Source organism: Blennius ocellaris, assembly GCF_963422515.1.
Source record: "Blennius ocellaris genome assembly, chromosome: 5".
NCBI lineage: Eukaryota > Metazoa > Chordata > Actinopteri > Blenniiformes > Blenniidae > Blennius > Blennius ocellaris.
The window spans coordinates 16,893,134-16,912,060 of NC_137654.1; the positions used below are offsets into that span (position 1 = coordinate 16,893,134).

Sequence of the window (18,927 nt, forward strand, 5' to 3'; positions counted from 1 at the left end):
CTCGTACAACTTAATGTTTTCTTTTTCATGTGTTTGTTGTGAAATTTAGACTTTTGAACTAATGTGCTCACTCATTGAGGTCTGAAAAAAAACTTCACTATTACTCATAATAGTGGGTTGGTTCAGCCACATTAGCTAAAGTGGAACCAGAGGCAAAAGTTGCAGGCAGATGTCGATCCTTTGTTGTTCACATCACTCTCACTTTTTTCCTAAGGGATGTAGCCTAAACTGCAAAAAGGCCCAAATGGGAACATTTGATTAATGAAATCTAATAAACCAGCTTCAATATTCAGGCCCCCTTTGGTTTGTTCCCATGCAGACAATGCAAGGAATGCAAATGTCATATTTTTGTAATAATCTCAAAACTTCTTCCGTAGAATAATAGTCTCGCTACTCATAGCAAAGCACCACTGTTAACAGAAATGTTAGGCTCGTCGCTATCTACCAGTACACAAGATTTTATATGAATCTTTTCTTCATGTATAGGTGGTGCTTTTCTTCTTACCCCTAGATAAGTAATAGAAATAAACATACTGATTGCTTTCGAATATTAAACGTCTCTGAGCCGATTTGTGGTAGTTCGCCTTGCAGAGAATTTTTAGGCCACATTTAAAATATTAACATCGTCTTTTATCCTCGAACAAAGTAGAAACGCTCATATGTGTTTTTAATGAATGCAAGTATGAATTATTGAATAGATACTTTCCATATCTCATTACTTAATATCTTTTGACACATAATATCCAACAAGTTCAACTTGACATATGATCTTGTGAGAATATTGCTTCTAATTTTTTTTATAGCTTCTATTCTTTATTTATATATTAATTGAGTCAGGACTGTACCATAAAACTAAATGGATACATTCAAGTACAAGTATGCAATATACAAATGTACATATACTCATATTTATACAATTAAATGATTTTGTGCTGATACGTATGATTGGGAAATATATTTGTTTCCAAACATGTTTAATACTTTTCAGGAGTTAAAAAACATGAATCAGCATAACAAAATAGCCTTTAACCCAAGTTAATAAAAGTATATTAACAATAATAAATACATTTCCAATTTTACAACGTGAAACCAACTCATTTAGACAACATGAAGCTATGTCTCTATTAGGTTTGATATGAAGCTCTAATTATGTGCTGATCTGAGAGAGGAAGTGACCGCTGTGTTTCCTCGCCCTTCAGCCTCCATTCTGGCTCGGAACGTGTCCACTCGCTCCTGCCCCCCACGCACCAGCCCCCCCTCCGACCTGGAGGAAGAGGATGAGGGGAGCAATGACCGCGGGTTGGTGACCTCCGGTTATGTCATGCGAGCATTTCATGTCCCAGTCAGCCCTGTCAGCACCCCCCCCCCCCCCACACACACACACACACACACACACACACACACACACACACACACACACACACACACACACACACACACACACACACACACACACACACACACACACACACACACACACACACGCACACACGCACACAGGCAAATCACAACTATGAAGCGTGTCTGTTTGGAAGCGGTGGTATAGTAACGGGTGTGTGACTGTTTTTGCAGGGAGCGTAAAACGGTGGGGATGAAGTTGGTGAAAAAGAAGCCGCGGAGACGACACACTGATGTAAGTAATCATGTAAACACACGTTCCGCAGTGTGTCACGTATGAAAAAGAGTCCCCTCCAATAAACCTCAGTTCCTGGAAGGAGTGTCCTATAAAGATCATAGAGAGTGGAGAGGAATAAAAAACAGCAGGTGCTATTTTTCTTGTCTGCAGCCTTGATATGAAATAATGGCGTTTTGCAGAGCTGTGTTTTGTCTGGGTGTAGTGAAAAAGAGCCCCCCTGTGGAGCTGAGTGGACTAACAATGTGTGATCCCCCTGCAGGACCCCAGTAAAGAATGCTTCAGCCTCAAGTTCGACCTCAACGTGGACATTAACACAGAGATTGTACCTGCGATGAAAAAGAAAACACTACGGTGAGAGCAGAGGAGGACCTCCACGTCACAATGTAATCCACAGCCTTATTGGTTCAATTCAATGTGACGTTTCAGTTTTGTTTTGTTTTTTCGTCTTTTTGTTTCAGGGAGGTTTTGGGTCCGGTTTTTGAGAGGAACGGTATCGAGCTGTCACGGGTGGACTTGTTCCTGGATCAGTCCAACACACCTCTGTCCCTTAATTTCGAAGCCTACCGCTTTGGAGGACACTACCTCAAAGTGAAAGGTAAAAACGCACTGATCCACACTGCAGTTTACTGTGTCCAGGCAATCGGATAACAAGGAGAGTAAGGAAATTAACTTTTGAGAGGGACATTTTAACAACTTGGCACTGGTTGCACAAGTTGTAACAAAAAAATTTCTGCCATCGTTTATCAAGTTTGCCAGTGACTGCGTTAGTGGAAGGAAGACGCTCTGAAATGTGGATATTAGAGCTTTCATGAAGAAACTGTTTTTATGAATTAATGACAAAAAGAAGCGGCAACAAAACGGCTGAGATAAACTCTAGACATACTGATACTACGGTTACTGTGGTTAACAAGCTAATATCAATGTTAGTGACTTAGGTCACCTTCCATGATGTTGTCGGGAGGAGTGAGCAAGTTCACGATTGATTGTTGTATCAAGCTTTTCAGTCACATCGGTCCTTTTCAGAACCATTTAAAGCCTTAAAAATGATAACATCCTAAAATAATCTGGATATTTTCCAAGAAAGAAAATAATAATTGCATCGGTCTCGGTTACTTGTAATATTTAGAAGTGGCTGAAGTGAGTTCAGACTAATAAGGATCCAACGGTGAGCAAGAGTTGAACAAATGAACCTCAGATTCAAATCACTGCATTTTGTGATCCGATCGTCACAAACAAGATTAACACAAAAAAAATAGCCTCCAAATCGACGCGGATTATATTTATTAAAGGGAGCAGTCTTGTATTCAGTGGTTACGGTGTCAAATATTCATCCTTATCTCTTCTTACCTTCAACAACAGCCTGAGTGAGACAGATGGCGTGAGCCGGCTTCCTCTCACACCCGAGTGTCTGACGAGAAGGGAAAAGGAGTGGACTGTATCCCTACCACATCCTGAGAAATGTGTCACCGATCTGCTCCTGTTAAACGAGTGTTGTTAGAATCACTGTGAATTCAAAGAAAACCCAACGAGAAGTTGTGATTTGTGAAAGGAAGAACAGCGCCACCGCTCTGCGGTCACAGCTACTGCAGCATGTGGATCAAAGGCCTGTTCGTCTCCCATAAAAGAGATCCAATTCCCCGAGTGGTTGCTTTTCTTTAGAAATGTTCGAGTTCCGTACAGTCTGAGAGGTCAAGAAACGTTGCACCACTGCTCACTCACATGAAGTATGACCATCTGTCATTTAGTGGGGGGGGGGGGGTTTGTATGCATGTGTGTTCTTGTGGGTTTTTTGCCCCAAAACAGTTTAATTTACGGTGATTAATATGCAGATCATCCGAAACTCTGATCGGCTCTGGGTTTTCTAATATGTTGTTATTCTTAATAGGTTTCACTTTTAAGTCATTAAAAATCAGTATCCATCGTTCTTATATGGTAAAATAATTACTTTCTTCAACATGGGCCCATGATTATAACAATTAAACATTTAACTTGCAAAACAAGGAACTTTTCAGTCATATTCATACTTTTAGATTCACCTGTACATCGCAATATGGAATTATTTTTCTCTCATTGCTTGTTTTAATATAATAATAATAATAATAATAATAATGATCATATGAAGTGATATGTGATTCGTCTATTTTAATTGTTTACATATGTAGTAATGCGTTGTAAGAAGATTGAAGTTGGATTAGATGCAAAATAATAGTGCTGGAAAAAAAACACAAATATTTGGTGGGGGTGGAACAACATAATGAATGAATCAATGGATGAAATAAAGTAAGACAACTAAATAAAAAACTATGTAAATATCTCAATTACCTATGTCTGCCTACATACCGTAACTACATTAATAGATAAATAACTGCATTGCATCATGGATAGAAATATAAATATAGCATATGATATTCAGAATTTCTGACACAAAGAAATAATTGAGATGATTTATGAACTAAATCAATATATGTAAAGATAAAAGGAGGTGAAGGTCAAACTGCTGTGGTTTAGATACCTGCAAATTCTGTTGTGTGTGTGTGTGTGTGTGTGTGTGTGTGTGTGTGTGTGTGTGTGTGTGTGTGTGTGTGTGTGTGTGTGTGTGTGTGTGTGTGTGTGTGTGTGTGTGTGTGTGTGTGTGTGTGTGTGTGTGTGTGTGTGTGAGCTATTCTAGCATGCGAGTGTTAATAACAGTCAGTTTTATGAGCTGCATGTTGGTGGAAAAAGTTGCTTTAGCATCATTTTAAGCTTGTTTGCTTTTGTTTGCATCGTTAAAAGTATTTTTAGGAGCCTGTTAAAGTGAAAAAATACAGACGGTTTGGGGTCTATGGGCTCAAAATAACTGCAAACCTAAAAGAAAAGTAGAGCTCGAGAGAAACTTCGTGGTTATATTTGATGAAGATAATGAATAAATGATGATTGAAAGCTTTTCGAGGATTCCCTCTCTCACACGCACAATATTTTGTCGACTCGCAGCACGACCAGGCGATGAGCTGAAGGTGGAGCAGGGGGTGAAGGACTTGCGGTCACTCAGCCTGCCCAACATGAAGCCCTCCGGCGTGCAGAGCCCCTACATCCTCACGCCGGGCGGAGAGAAGATGGAGCACGGTTCTCTGGGGCGGCGCGAGAGCATAGACCTGCTGGTGAGTTGTGCGTTTGGGTCAAATGGATTTCGCATGCTTGTATCGAATGAAACTCCCTATCAAACCGCACACAAACACGGACACACCCTGAGAGTCTGGCAGCCTCGCCACGCCCGCCACGCTTTTCCATAACTTCAGCCGCTCCTCTTCTCACGTCTCATGAAGCCTCGGGCCACTTTGGTATCTCATGTTAATGTCATTATGAGCTCATTGTCTTCCATTACTGTTATCCGCGCAGCAGAATCCCAGGAATGTATTTGTGGAGTTCCACTTCGGTGTTGTGATCCGCTGCTGCGGTAACGATCTGGTGATTATGAGTTCACTCAGAAGCGCCCTGTGCCACCACGCCGCTTCCTTTCGGCTGCAGGAAGCAGCCGTTCTCTGGCTGATGAGAGACGCTAAGAGCTGCAGGATCCCGAGCCATTTGTTTAACTTGGGAATTGGGCGAGCGGTCATCGGGTTCAAGTCGTGGCGTTAAGAGACACCGAGACGTGGCATCAAGATCAGAGCTCAGAGGGAAGTAAAAGTAGGGGATAACAGTCATTAAGCAAATGTATTCACCAGAATTTAGTCGACTGATTCGATTAACCATTGAGCTCCTCATTTCTGTTTAGGTCTTTATAATTTATATCAAATTTTATGGCATGAAAGTCAAACGTTTCCTCGAATTCCTTTAATCGGAGGCACTACTCATTAAAACTCAAACTATTATTTAAGGCTTGGAGCTCATTTCTTTTCTTTTATTTGCTTTTAGACAAGACACCCTTATATCAAGATAAAAGTAGATTCTGCTATAGTTGTTTGAACAAAGATCCCAACATAAAATATAAATATCATAATACTATTTTAGTTTTTTGTGGTTCCCTCTCAACACATTTAATCGTTATTTATGTTCAGAACAATAATATTGAATTGAGATGTAATTGGTGCTCCACAATATTAGTTAAACATGCAATACTGTTATATATTGCTATAACAAATTGATTGGCAATAAATACAAACACTATGTAGATGTTTGTGTCTTTGTGCTATAGGCGTTTTTTTTTTTTTACCTTTAACTGTGCTCTTCTTCTTGCCCCATATTTACAGCAGCTTTGATTGGGCCCCAATTGTTCTTTTTTTTTGTTTTTTTTTGTTTTTCCAGTACGTGTACATCTGCACATCTGACCAGCAGCATTTCAAAACCCAAGCAGTTTGCTGACTTTGTTGTTTTTGGTGATTTCTGTGTAATTTTGTACTTCTGACTTCCTTTGCGATATATATATTGTGAATATTGACAACAATAGGATTCTCTGCAGTGCGTTCATGCATCGTTTGATAACATAGTGGGGATTTCAAATCCTGGTACTCACTCAAGGTGCAGCAGATTGACCTTTTGAGTTGCTTTTGTAACAAGCCATTTGTTGTTAATTGCCTTCAGGGCAAGTTGAGACTCCTTCAGGTGAGTTGGATATATGACTGTAAGCAGATGTCATCGTGGCTTTGGGCAGGGAAACAGGGAGAGGCCCGGGTGAAAAGTTTTACCGCCATCTGTGAGGGTAAATCATCAAGGTTAGTCATCCAGCCGAGGCATAAACACAGGAAAGGTTGCTGAGGAAAGCCACAGTTTAGTCACAGCGAGCGTCTCCTGCTGCACTGTGGATGTTTTGTATTTAACTTTTTGTTTGTTGCCTCAAACTACCAAGAACGTCATTCCTCTCCAGGAAACCCGCCAAAAATGTTCAGTGTGGCCACATGGCAGGTGAAGACTTGTCTGCTCAGGAAGAGTGAATGTGGAAGTTGGGAGTGAACATACCCGGACTGCCCTCAAGGGGGCAGAAATGCCTCTTCAGAGAGTTTGGTGAAGGTTGCTGAGGTCAGCTCCACTTTAACACAAGATAACCATTCAGTCATCTAAAGGCCAGTCATTGTTATTTAGAGCTATTGATGATGAGCATTAATGAAAAAAAAACACTATTTGCTATATTGTAAGAACCGACAATAATTTAATGAGTTATTACGTTATTGAAGTAGCATTGAAAAAGAATAATGTAATAAATGCAGCTAACAATTTCCTAATAGTTAAATAGGGCAGAATTTCTTGTTTTTTGCAGTTTTTGCTTATTAAAATACATACAGTGGATGACACAGTCATCTTATTGAGTCATTAAGGTTACATGCTCAATTATGGTTGTAACTTATTTAAATGCTTTATTATTATTGGCAAGTTTTTACCAGTTTTTTTACACTTTTTGTCACTATTAGCAGGTATTGTGTTGTTGGTTGATGCAGCCCAATTTTCGATTGAAATTGGGCCAGTGAAGAAAAATGGCAGCAATAACAATAAATAACTCTTTTTTTTTCTTTTTTTTTTTTTTTACAGAAAATGAAGTTAGCTAAGAAGTAAATTCACATTTTGTGCACTTTTTATAAATACCCCCCCTTCTTTTTTTCTTTTTTTTAATAATCATATTATAATATTAATCTTATTATAACACCAGTGGTCTCAAGTGATTCTGATATATTTGAGTTGTATATATATATATATATTTTAACAAATGTACTGTTTACTTGTAAAGTACAGTTTAGAAAGAGAGAAAGCATACTGTGATGGTCGATTTCTATACATCCTATTAGTAATTAATAGATTTTTTAGGGGGTGGGGGGGGTGGGGGTGTGCTCAGGGAGTTTGAGATCTCTGTGAAGTGACCGGATGCAGGCGGGCAAGGCGGCGGGCAACCAGATCTCCAGCCCTGCCTCTTTTGTTTAAGCGAGATATTTCAGGTTTATTATTACCTGGATGTTGTGTATTATCGCCCATGGCAGTGCCCTGATAGGCCGCAGCGAGCTTTGATGAAACAGATTGATTATTTTACGACGGGGGGTGTCCGCTGCTGAGCATCCTGATTGGAGGGAGATGCATTCCAGTCCTGCTGATAGTTTCCCCCATAAAGCCTGTCTGTGCCTCCAACTTATTGCAACATTTGCAAATAATCTGTCTTTTTTTTTTTAATACCCTTGCTCTATCTGTGCCGCATCCAACCACCTTTGATGCAGACCTGAATCTGTGGTGACTTGCACCCCGTGACATCGAGGGAGACAACTGAAAGCAAACACTGGAAGTCTTTTGTGGGAATCCACTGACAATGACTTTACATTATGTTTGCATTATACAATACAGTGGTTTTGTTTTTATTCTTGCCCTTTTTTATTGTGTTGAAAGATTATAATTGAAACCACCTTTATTGGACAAATCAAGCAAGGAAATGGAAGAACCTCGTGGAAAAACAATGTAAAAAAAAAGCTACACACTGCTTTAAAATAGGAGCACATCTTTCTTTTCCGACATCCACGGTAACGATGATTCTTTTCACCCTTTAGTACATAGAAGTTATTAAAGGTCAGGCCTTGGGATGTTTTCACTTCATACATATTCCTAAATGATGTCAGTTTTCAGTAAAAATGCCACTTTTTTCAGCACCAAAAGATATGAAAGTGTTATTTGTATTTGTTGCTGGTCACGCACATCTGACACACTTCTTTCCTGAGAACAGAAACCGATCTCTCCCCATGTTATTTTTACAGTCGCCATAAAGATAGCTGAACTGTCTAGGACCTTTCGATTGTCAGTGAGCTCTTACAAAAGGCTGATCCTTGCTCTCTGCCAGTTGGCCAAGTTATATGACACACAACAGCATCCGGACCGCCATCTTGATTCAGATAGAATAAGTTGTATAAACTCAGAATTTACTTGATTCGAGCCCCATATTGTAAATCTCACCAATCAGGCTCATGTTACAGTACAGTTTGCTTTTTCCTGGTGGGTAAATAATGACAGGTAATGGATCCACCATATGTGTGTCCCAGCTCAGGCCTCCTGTGATGCTCAAGGAAAACCTAATGTAGGCCATCGTGGTACTAACAGAAAGTAAAACCAAATAAAAAGACACTTTCTCTGACAAAGACTCAAACTACTACAAAAATTTTTTATCCCCATCAGTTTGCTGATATATAACCAGATTTATGGCTTACATTTTCCAATTCTACCATTGTTCTGCTTTAGCTTTGTGATCTTACAAGTTTGGCTTGTCCTTAAAAAAAATGGAATTTATGATAAAATATTTTAGAAAGTTTATTGGCTGTGGAATCTCCAAAATCCAGACCGATATGAACTTTTCTACTGAATCTTTTTAAAGAGCTGAAACAATTTATCCAGATAACTAAGCTGTATCATGAAAAAATACTTACTTTTTACATATTATTTGCACAGTAATTTTAAAACACTGTTTTTCTATTACCATCGACGAGATAATTAATGAGCCAAATTTCTATAGGTCTTCTCATTCAGTCTTCATTCGACTGCTTTTACACACAAGAAGTCATTACAGCTCCACTTTGCTGGCTCCATGCTTTTTCCTGTTTCATCCATGATTTGACACTTCTACCTAAACATTTTGTGCTTTCTTTATTTCTTTGTCACTTCCTTATGTTATTCTAAACTATTCTAATCTATATTGAAGTGTTGTTGTATAACAGCTTGTATTTGCACATCATATTACTGTATATTCAAATGTTATAAATGCTTCAACTGAGATGTTATATTTCCATCTGAAAATATGATTTTTACACCAAAAGCCACACAGTATAGTATTAAAAGGCTAAGCTAATTTATCATGCCTGTACTAATGGAACCTTAAAATACACAACAAAATCACAAGTCAACACCATGAAAATACATAAAACAATGCCTGATACAAACTACAAGATATGTAGCACCATTGAGCACCCATTTATTTATATTCGCATGACTGATTCCTCTTTAAAAAGAGTTCAAAGTTATGTAACTGTAATTAAAGTAATTAGAATTTGTAAGAATCTGTAAGATTTGACTTGGAGCTTTTCTTGAGCTCACATTCATCCATCTTTAAGCTCCACACTTCAGTTTGTACAATACTTAAGACATTTCCTCGGTTACGTCACAGTTTTCTCATATTTTTAAAAAGCTAATCATCTCATCGAGTTATTTTAAATGATTGGCAGGAGCAGTCGTTCCAAGAGAAACAAAAAAACTCCCAACTTGGTGTGTGAGGCTGGAAGCATTAGTTATATAACAGACAATGAAGGGCAAGATAGTGTTGTTTTATAACAGATATGAACGCTAAGCTGGGGAAAAACCTCACCAAACAAAGGCACAGAGAAGCTCTGCAGTGGACCCATGGTGATTTAAAGGGTCCACATTTTAATGATGACACACAAAACCGAGAAGTGGAGTCACTTCCTGTTTACTTGTGGATTTCATCCACCACAGAGGGATGAGCAGCTCCACTGTGTTCATGTTGGTTCAGCTCATACGGTGAACTCGGTGAGCTCGGCTTTGGCACTTTGAAGCACAGAAGACGGTGCCAGGAACAACTGTCATTTATTTCCTCTTAAAGTAGGTCACACAGTGCGTTTCCCCCCACTGAGACGGTAATTCACTCGGTTTGCCGGTCTGGCCTCCAGCAGACGTCTCATCTCCCCTGATCTCGCTCAATTAACACAGAGGTATTCTTGAATGACAAGAACTGAGTCCACAGCCTTTAAATCTGAAGATTTAAAGCCAAAAATTTGCTTTTCTTAGTTTGTAGAGCAGGAAGTAACGGTAACACACTTTATAGTCATACATAAGTCTGAAATTAAATAAAAGTAGGGCATTTAATACACATGCACCTGATATGATTTGATTTGATTCTGTATTTTATGTATTAGTATATTTTTTCTATGGTATTAATGGCAGTAAAGGTACCGGTAATCCTGAATTGTATAATATAAATGTTTGTTTATAATGTATAAACTAGGCAACTTATAGTTTCAATGTTTAGCTGAATCAATAGATTTTACTGGTATTTCAGTTGTGTTGTATTATATTTCCTATTTAAAAACTCAATTGATTTCACATGTCGGTCTCTTAAAATGTTTTTTTTTTTTTTTTTAAACTGTATATGTATAAACTTAAAATTGAATATAATTTAGTTTCAATTGAAAGTCTTGATATTTTGGGGGGGCATTATCCAGAATAATTACTTTAAAAAAAATATTTTAGTACAGCAATGTATTATTACATTATGATTGTATTATATGTAATAGAAAAATGCAGTTTAAGTATCATTAATGCTAAGTATTAGCCTGTTGGTTCTTTTCTTGATTGATTGATAAGTTCAATTGTAAAATGTAAGAATAAGATGGAAAACGCTGACGGGTCTTTATAAAAAACCTGAAATGCCTTTTAAAATGTCATGTTTCATCCCACAACAGCGGCCAGCATGAGAACAAACTGAGTCCTAACACTCTATAAACCCTTTATGCTGTTCTAATAAATGTATGATGTGCCTCCTATTTAGAGCCGCAGTCTTTATTTGCTTATTAACGGCCGTCTCAGAAGATCAACAAGAGAAGAAAAGTTAACCACAAAGTATGTCAATTGAAAACAATTATGAAATTGTGATCACGTCAGTCTCATCTGTGAACATTGAAGAAACAAAGAAGTAATAAGAGCAAGTAAAACCAGAATAAGAACAAACAAACGCTTTTTTTTTTTTTAAGTTTGTGATGTTTACTGTCACTTCAGGAACTAAAAAATAGAAGCTGAGCTCATTTAAACTTAAAAAAAAAAAAAGGCTAAAACATCCATTTGATTATCCAGATATGAGTATGTAGTTGATGAATTACAGTTTTATTACAGTTATTAACAAAAAAAATCCTAATCCATACATTGTGTGTGCCACTGGATTAATATATTGTCGAAATGTACCACTTCCTTTCGAATTGCTGAATCGTGTATTTCTGAGACACATTTTGACGAGTATTTTGCTGCATATTGTGTAATTTCTTGTAACTCCTTACGGTGTGGGAGGAGTTGCCTTTTGTGTGTGTAAGAAAGACAAAGACTTTCCCCTTCTACCTGCAGGTTGAGCTCACTGGAGGGTCATCACACACCTTTATGACAGTTGGGTGTGTGTGTGTGTTTGTAGCAAACATCATATCTGCAGCAGCAGGTTGACGGTCAGAGGTGAAAGCTGCACTTCTGTCTGGCTTGTGATTTCCTGGAAATGGACTCTTCCTGACAATTGGATTTTTCGCTTTTGTTTCTGATTAGTCAGAGCTTTTTATTTTTAATAATCTAAAGGTTTGTGGGGGATTTTCCTCTTCTTTCCTGTGGAAAATGGTGCGTTTTAGTCACCTAACATCATGGCGCAGCTGGGACCTGCTGCATCTGGACTCTGAGATTCCCATAGCGCCTCCGCCTGAGGCGAAATCACCTAAAAGTGAGGTGAGGAGGATGCAGACTTGATTCTCAGTTTTCAAGTTGTTTGTTGATTTTATTTATTTTTTTTTTTTTTTGTCATCAAAACAACAAAATGTTCAGATTACTCCAAAATGTATTAAATTCTCTTAGCTTGATCAATTCCCATCAATTATAAAGAAATATCCTCAAATGTGTGATTTCAGTTCTCTTGTAATCTAAACATCAAATTATTCTGTGTTTTTCTCTGTTAAATTAACTGGTTTTTTGTTTATAGAGACGTCGTGTCTTGTGATTGTCACCCAGTATATATTACCCATTATATTGCGTAACTTGGTAACACCATTTGACAATTCTACTTGCAGATATTTCTGGTTTCAATATAAATGCTTGGGGGTTTTTTTTACATTTGTTGTTTCCAGTGTGACAACATACTTGGCTGAACTCAAATGAGTTTAATGCTTCTTTTTAAATCACAACTGAAAGTAGAACCAGATGTTTTGCACTGTTAAATTACAAAACATGACATTGACTTCATTTATCTCTATATAGATCAGCAATTTTTACATGATCGTAATTCTTCTCCAGGCAACATTGATATTTTTCTCTTTTCGACTTTCGCAGTTCTGAAATACAAATGCAACATTGATGTAATGCTGGAAACAAACATTTTTGCAATGACAGTAAAGCTTTAAAATGCTGTTTTTTTTTGTTGCAAATGTCACATATTTCAGAGCTGAATGATGAAGTAATTACAATAGTCTATCATTTATAAAGCTGTTAGTTGCAAATCTACTCTATTAAATTTAGATTTATTAAATTTCCTACGGAGCAAGAATTGTTTGAAGGATGCCATTCACAACTTGCATTTGTTGACTTGTCATATTTGAAGTTATGGTTGTCATCAAGTTGTTGCTCCTCCCTTCAGCATCATATATTCTATTTAGAATTTCCAAGCTATTTGCCGACTATTTTTAATTAACACTTCAATTTATCCATAACAAAAATCATTGCTGTTGATTTCAGTACTTACGTTCACTTAACTTGTCTTGAATTGTTTGTGTTCATGTTTTCTGACCCCCAACAGTTGCCTGTTGGTGTTTTAGCAGAATAACAGAATGAGAGCTGCTGTTGTAACCTGGATTCGGTCAGAATGTGTTGGTTGCTCACGTGTGACAGGGCGTGCAGGAAGCTCAGCCTCACGCCGTTTTCCCACCATCAGTCAACCTACCTGGTCAAGGGAAGCCCTTATCACATACAGGCAGTAGCAGGGGGTGATACTGGTGTGTGTGTGTGCGTGGGTGCGTGTGTGTGTGTGTGTGTGTGTGTGTGTGTCACTGCTTATTTTAATACAATCCTGTCCTGTGTAAGGATTTCCTTGTTTCCAGGCCAAGGTTACTTCCACAAATGATAAGATAAGAGCACAAGTGGACAAGGCCTGATATCATTAACCTGTATGGCCCCCAGGAGATCCCCCCCCCCCCCCGGCCAAATGCACAAGTTCCCAAAGTGAGCTGCTTTGTAAAGAGGAGAGCCCGGGGATCTCTGTGCACTTCTTGACTGACAGGTTTACATGGCAGCACAAGGAAACGCTTGTAAACATTATTACTCTATAGACATTAACAGAGCAAATTTATGTTTTCAGGGAGGATCTGTTTACTTGGGGGGGGGGGGGTATATCTGCAGAAAAGCAATTGAATTGTTGGAAATGACCAGAAAATTGACAGGTACAGCCAATAATTGTCCCCATAAACTCATTAGCTGATAAGTTGAGCTTAGAAATGTGCTATTTAAAATGAAGTCACGACACGTTAAGACCTCGGGGCATCTTTAAAGTCCTTGTTTTGATTGACCAATAAACCAAACCCCTCCAAATATTCAGTTAATGGGGACAATGAACAGAAGGACGTCTGAACACACACAGCTTAGATAATAGTTAGATCGCCATCATTGCCGCAATTAAACCGTTTGTTTACCTTCTAGTTTGAGCTTTAAAAAGTTGTCAGACTGCTCAAACAGGAGGCGTGTGTCTGTTTACCTACTTGAGTGGAGTCGTAAATGTGCTGAAGTAAGCAAGTAAACAGTGTAACGTTACCCCTTTGACCATTATTGATCGGTGTCTTTTCTTGTTTTTGTCAGATAGCATGGAACTTTTCAAGGATTTGTAGACAACATGGCGAGTTAACCCTCAACAGTTAATTTAATTGACCACTTTCTTGGGCTATAAAGGACAAAAATGTTTATTAAAGAAACGGGTTCCTAGTTTTCTTGTACAAAACTTTCAAATCTTCAATAATTTTGAGAATGTTAAACTTTTAAAATGTCAATTGTATTATTTGCTTTTTATTTACTTACCTAAAAAATAAAAAAATTTAATTATTTTACATTGAACAAATGTTTGGGGGACTTTAGAGGGACTTTCTTACAAAAATATATAGCACATGTATGTCGACGCAGCTGAAACGGGCAAGTCCAGTGGAAAAGATTACCGAAATGTAAAAAAAAATTACAAATTGATGCCTGAAGACAACATAAATAAGGAGTTAGACTGAAACTGGGCCAATGAAACCTCAACCCTGTAATGGTTTTAATTGTAATTGTTTGAAGAGAAAGGAAATTAAAAAGAAGTCTGGTCAGCTTCTTCTTCTTCTTTTTTTGTTTTAGTTTCACTGCTTCTTGTTTAGACTGACCCTGAAGAGTGTTTGGCATCTCCACAAACCGTGTGTGTGTGTGTGTGTGTGTGTGTGTGTGTGTGTGTGTGTGTGTGTGTGTGTGTGTGTGTGTGTGTGTGTGTGTGTGTGTGTGTGTGTGTGTGTGTGTGTGTGTGTGTGTGTGTGTGTGTGTGTGTGTGTGTGTGTGTGTGTGTGTGTGTGTGTGTGTGTGTGTGTGTGTGTGTGTGTGTGTGTGTGTGTACAAAGCAGGGAGCTCCCTGCAAGCTGTCACACTGACTCCACCTCCTCATATTCAGATCAGCCTCCTCTTTCCTGGCCGACACAATGAGGCAGGATCCTCCTGGTTGCTATGACTTCAGGCCAGTCTTCATATGAAATGCAAGCAGGCAGAGCGCCTCGGTGATCGGGTCCCACCGCCGACTGTTTGGACAGCGAGACAGGACACAGACACGTCTCGCTTCAAAGGGAAGCTGTGGTCGGGCACGGCGGGACGGCGGCACGCGGACCCGGACCCTCTTAGCTGGATCGGGCTGCTTCGAGACTCAGGTCCGAGGCTGGATGCATAAAGCAACGTGACCGTGTCAGTGTGGCCGCTCTGACTTTGACCTCACAGGTCCAACCGACGAAGGAGTGGACGGCGTGAATGTGTGTTTCTCGTTGGAAGCGGGGAGAGAGGAGGCTTGGGGGTTGAGAGAGAGCAACAGCTGGCTCCAGGATGGGCTGCGATCCATGAGTCCAACTGAAGGATTAGGATGGTTTTTGTTTCTTTTGACATGCCTCTGGCTTCAATGGTGAGCACTGCTACTATGGTTGGTTACACCTTACTGACATTTTCTTTGTGGAGAGACTGAGCTGAACTGTGCGTTATCTTCATATTTGTGATCTGCTTTTATCTCATCCGTTTAAAACCAATCAAGGCCTGATTTCTACTGCCACGCAGCCTGAAACTAGCCAGGGTTTCACATTTCCCAGCAGTGTGCAGAGTCCAGACTTACCATCGGGTCTCACCACTTCCTAGCACCTGTGTCCTTGACCGCCTGGCCCAGAAAAACCAACAACAAAAAAAAATGTCCCAAAACGCTGCCAGGCTTGTTTCTTTTGCACTGAAGTGACTCTAAATGTGTCCAGTTTCGCCTTTCACTTAGACCTTTGTTTTAAAGCCAACTCGTCTTTTTGTAGTCGAGCCACTGCTCCGGTTGCTGATCATTTCTGACAGATAAAAGGACTTGAAAATGTGCCAGACACCCCCTGCTCAGATTTACTATCTTGTTATGCAACCCCTGTATAGGACACTTGTGTGCCTTTTTTTTTTTACTGATGTTAAGTGGTTCCATGAAAGGTTTTCCTAAAATGGGAATGTGGGCAATACAGAACAATTTAACCAGAGCCCCTTGTAATATTTACATTTCATTTTGGAACATATAAACAGAGAAAACTATGTACTGATTCTTTATCACTGGTGTTCATGAAAGCTGTTTCCAACTGATTGATGGCAGAACTTTTGTTTGAACAGGCATGCAATTTTTGCCTTGCGTATTCAAAGATGAGGAAAGTGACTTAGACAAGTAGTTACATTGACTTACAGCTATTAAAGTTGGGGATATAAGCAAAGGGTTTATTTATTAGTCGAAACAAGACCACAAACACTCAACATTTCGTAGTTGCACCGACTTACATGAGAGGATTTGAAATAGAAGTATGTGGAATTGTTATCTTTTGTTTTTTGGGGATTCTCGGAGAAGAACGTGTGAAATCATTGATGATTTTTGTTGATACTCTAGAAAGTCGTATTAGCAGCTGGATTAACATGCCCCAACTCGAGCACATGTAGCAGCAGTGGAGTTACAAAAAGATCTTTCGCCTGAGCTTCAGCACAGTTAGTGATGGATTGTTTTGGTCTTGTGTTTATCTAGGATTAATCATTTATTATCGTACATATTGGTAAACTGATTTGTGTTGCTGCTGGACAAATGTGAGGATCTCCCTTCGGACTGGAGTGAGTTTTGAACCACTTTGTTCTGATATTTGACAAAAGCAGTACATTTATTGTGTTTGGACGATATAGAAGAAGAATTTGCATTGGGTAAAACAGCTTTTTGTTGTACTTTAACACAGTTTCATTATTTATGATAATAATTGATGAAGCCCCAAAATGAGTTTTATAATGTTAAATTGGTTGTATTGTTTATTTTTATACTATTTCTATTATCATCAGACATTTCCTAAATATTTAAATCACTTTCTATGCCATGCATGTTGGCAAAATTGATGTGAAAATGACGTATGGGGGTAAAGTGAATTTTGACTAGATTTGTTGACTTTTCTGATGTTTTTTGGGACAAAACAGGTAAAGTCATTAAGAATAGTTGATATGACAGAATAATTGTTATTTGGAGTGTCTTTGTCATCCCCAAATATGGCACATGTGCTCTTTGCACAGGAGTTGCATTGACCGGACAAACCCATTTTCATTAAAGTCCACAAATACTTTGAAAGTGTGATACTGGAGGTGTATGGGACTATTTCTTAAAACGCATCGTTGTTTCTCAGGCCTGCTGGTTTGACCATTAGTGTGTGACCTCACTGTGTTTGTGTTTGTGCTTGTGCTTGTGTTGGCGGGGGGGGGGGGGAGTTAGCCGGTGAGTTTCAGTGTCAGTGTCCAGGAATTCCTTGTGTTTGAAGGCGAGTCAGCGATCTCCACTCCGAGCGACTCCCCAGCAGCAGGATTCCTCAGGACTGACACTCCAACGACAAAAACAACTGCTTCCTCAGATACCGAGGTGGCCCCTGTTTGTTTGCTTTGCTGCAGCTCGTAAAGTGGACAGAGATGGCATGAGTGAGGGTGCGCGGCAGGGCCTGCTGACAGAGTAACAATGGACGGGGAACAATGGCCAGACTTTAGCCGTCTGTTCTTATGGAACAAACCTCCCGCCTGCTCCTTATGATGTAATGAGCATTCACGGCCGGCGAGGAAGTGGTCGTCCTTCCCTCTCCTGTTTGTGTCCATCTATGTGGATGGCTTTAACGGTCTTGTTGATGTCATCTCTTGCACAGAAATCCCCCTCTGATTTCCTGCTTGGCCCGTCTTTGTGTATTTCTCTTGTTCCGTCTTTGTCTTTTGCCACCCGCCAGGCGTTTGTGCGTCCCACTCGGCACATGACCAAACTGAGCTCTTTGCATTTTTCGTCATGTCCTTTTACATTGTACACTGTGTAAACGGTCCTCTCTGCTTTGATAGGGTCAGGCACGACGGAGGAAGAACATGACAGAGTTTCTCGGAGAGACGAACATCCCGACCCCAGACGCTCTGGGACAGAGTGGTGGTTCCATGCCCAGCGCCGGCGCCGGACCCGACAGCTGGAAGAACCGTGCCGCCAGCCGCTTCAGTGGCTTCTTCAGCTCCAATGCCGGAGCGGGGCCCTTTGGCAAGGTAAACACTCCCCGAGCTGAGGCGATGGACAGGAGGGGTGTGATTGAGGGTGAAAAGCTGTACGGGGTTAAGAGTGTTGCTCAGACATGTCTGAGGTTTAAGAAACCCACAGAACAGTAGCAAGCGGCAATATGAGAGGGTCACAAGGCCAAGTCCCTGGAGTGATAGTGAAGTCATTTCCCTCCAAAGTCTCCTGACTTGTTGGCTCACATACTTTCCTGCCTGCAGCTCTGGAAATGAGTAGGTGGAGGAAAAAGCCCTTTTGTTGCTCTTTCACTTCCATCCAGCTTTGTCTTGATTACAAATTTTAAAAGCTTACAGGAAGAGGACAAATCTTTGCAGACTGTGAACAAGACTGCTTGGATTGCAGTGAGCAAACTGTGCCTTCCAACAGTATTTAGGGCAGAGGTGTCAAACATATGGCCCACTTGCCAAATGTGGCCCAGCAGGAGGACGAATGGATTACCTAGTAAATTATGAAATTTAAAAAGACAAATTAAATATTCAAAACAAGTAACTGGAGGATCCTGTTTTAGTAAGAGTAAGTAGCATTAGGACACTGTTAAAGTGACTGTATTAAAAAAAATGTGCATGCTGAAGACTACAGAGATCATTTACAGTATTTTGTGAAGTATCATTTTGAACAGAAACACTTTGGCAGAGAATATTTCGGATCTTTTTGCAGACTTCGACACACAAAAAACGGATACAGTAGAGTAATTGTTTGCATTTCCAGCCATGTTTATAATTACTCCCAATGGCGTGTCAGCACCTTGCGTGACAGCAGCCTC

At 39.6% G+C, this 18,927-nt stretch overlaps 1 protein-coding gene across 3 annotated transcripts in view; it reads left to right on the plus strand.

Moving 5' to 3' along the window:
- The window catches only part of plekhg5b (pleckstrin homology domain containing, family G (with RhoGef domain) member 5b), a gene marked incomplete at its 3' end in the record, with an annotated part of 91,253 nt that overhangs the window by 61,382 nt on the left and 10,944 nt on the right, over positions 1 to 18,927 (plus strand). For all 3 annotated transcript variants that reach the window (XM_080497011.1, XM_080497012.1, XM_080497013.1), the window contains 6 exons: positions 1,200 to 1,299; positions 1,573 to 1,633; positions 1,896 to 1,987; positions 2,095 to 2,231; positions 4,607 to 4,773; positions 17,945 to 18,136. In XM_080497011.1, the coding sequence (XP_080353137.1) occupies positions 1,200 to 1,299; positions 1,573 to 1,633; positions 1,896 to 1,987; positions 2,095 to 2,231; positions 4,607 to 4,773; positions 17,945 to 18,136 (749 nt within the window). The remainder of the gene's footprint in view (positions 1 to 1,199; positions 1,300 to 1,572; positions 1,634 to 1,895; positions 1,988 to 2,094; positions 2,232 to 4,606; positions 4,774 to 17,944; positions 18,137 to 18,927) is intronic.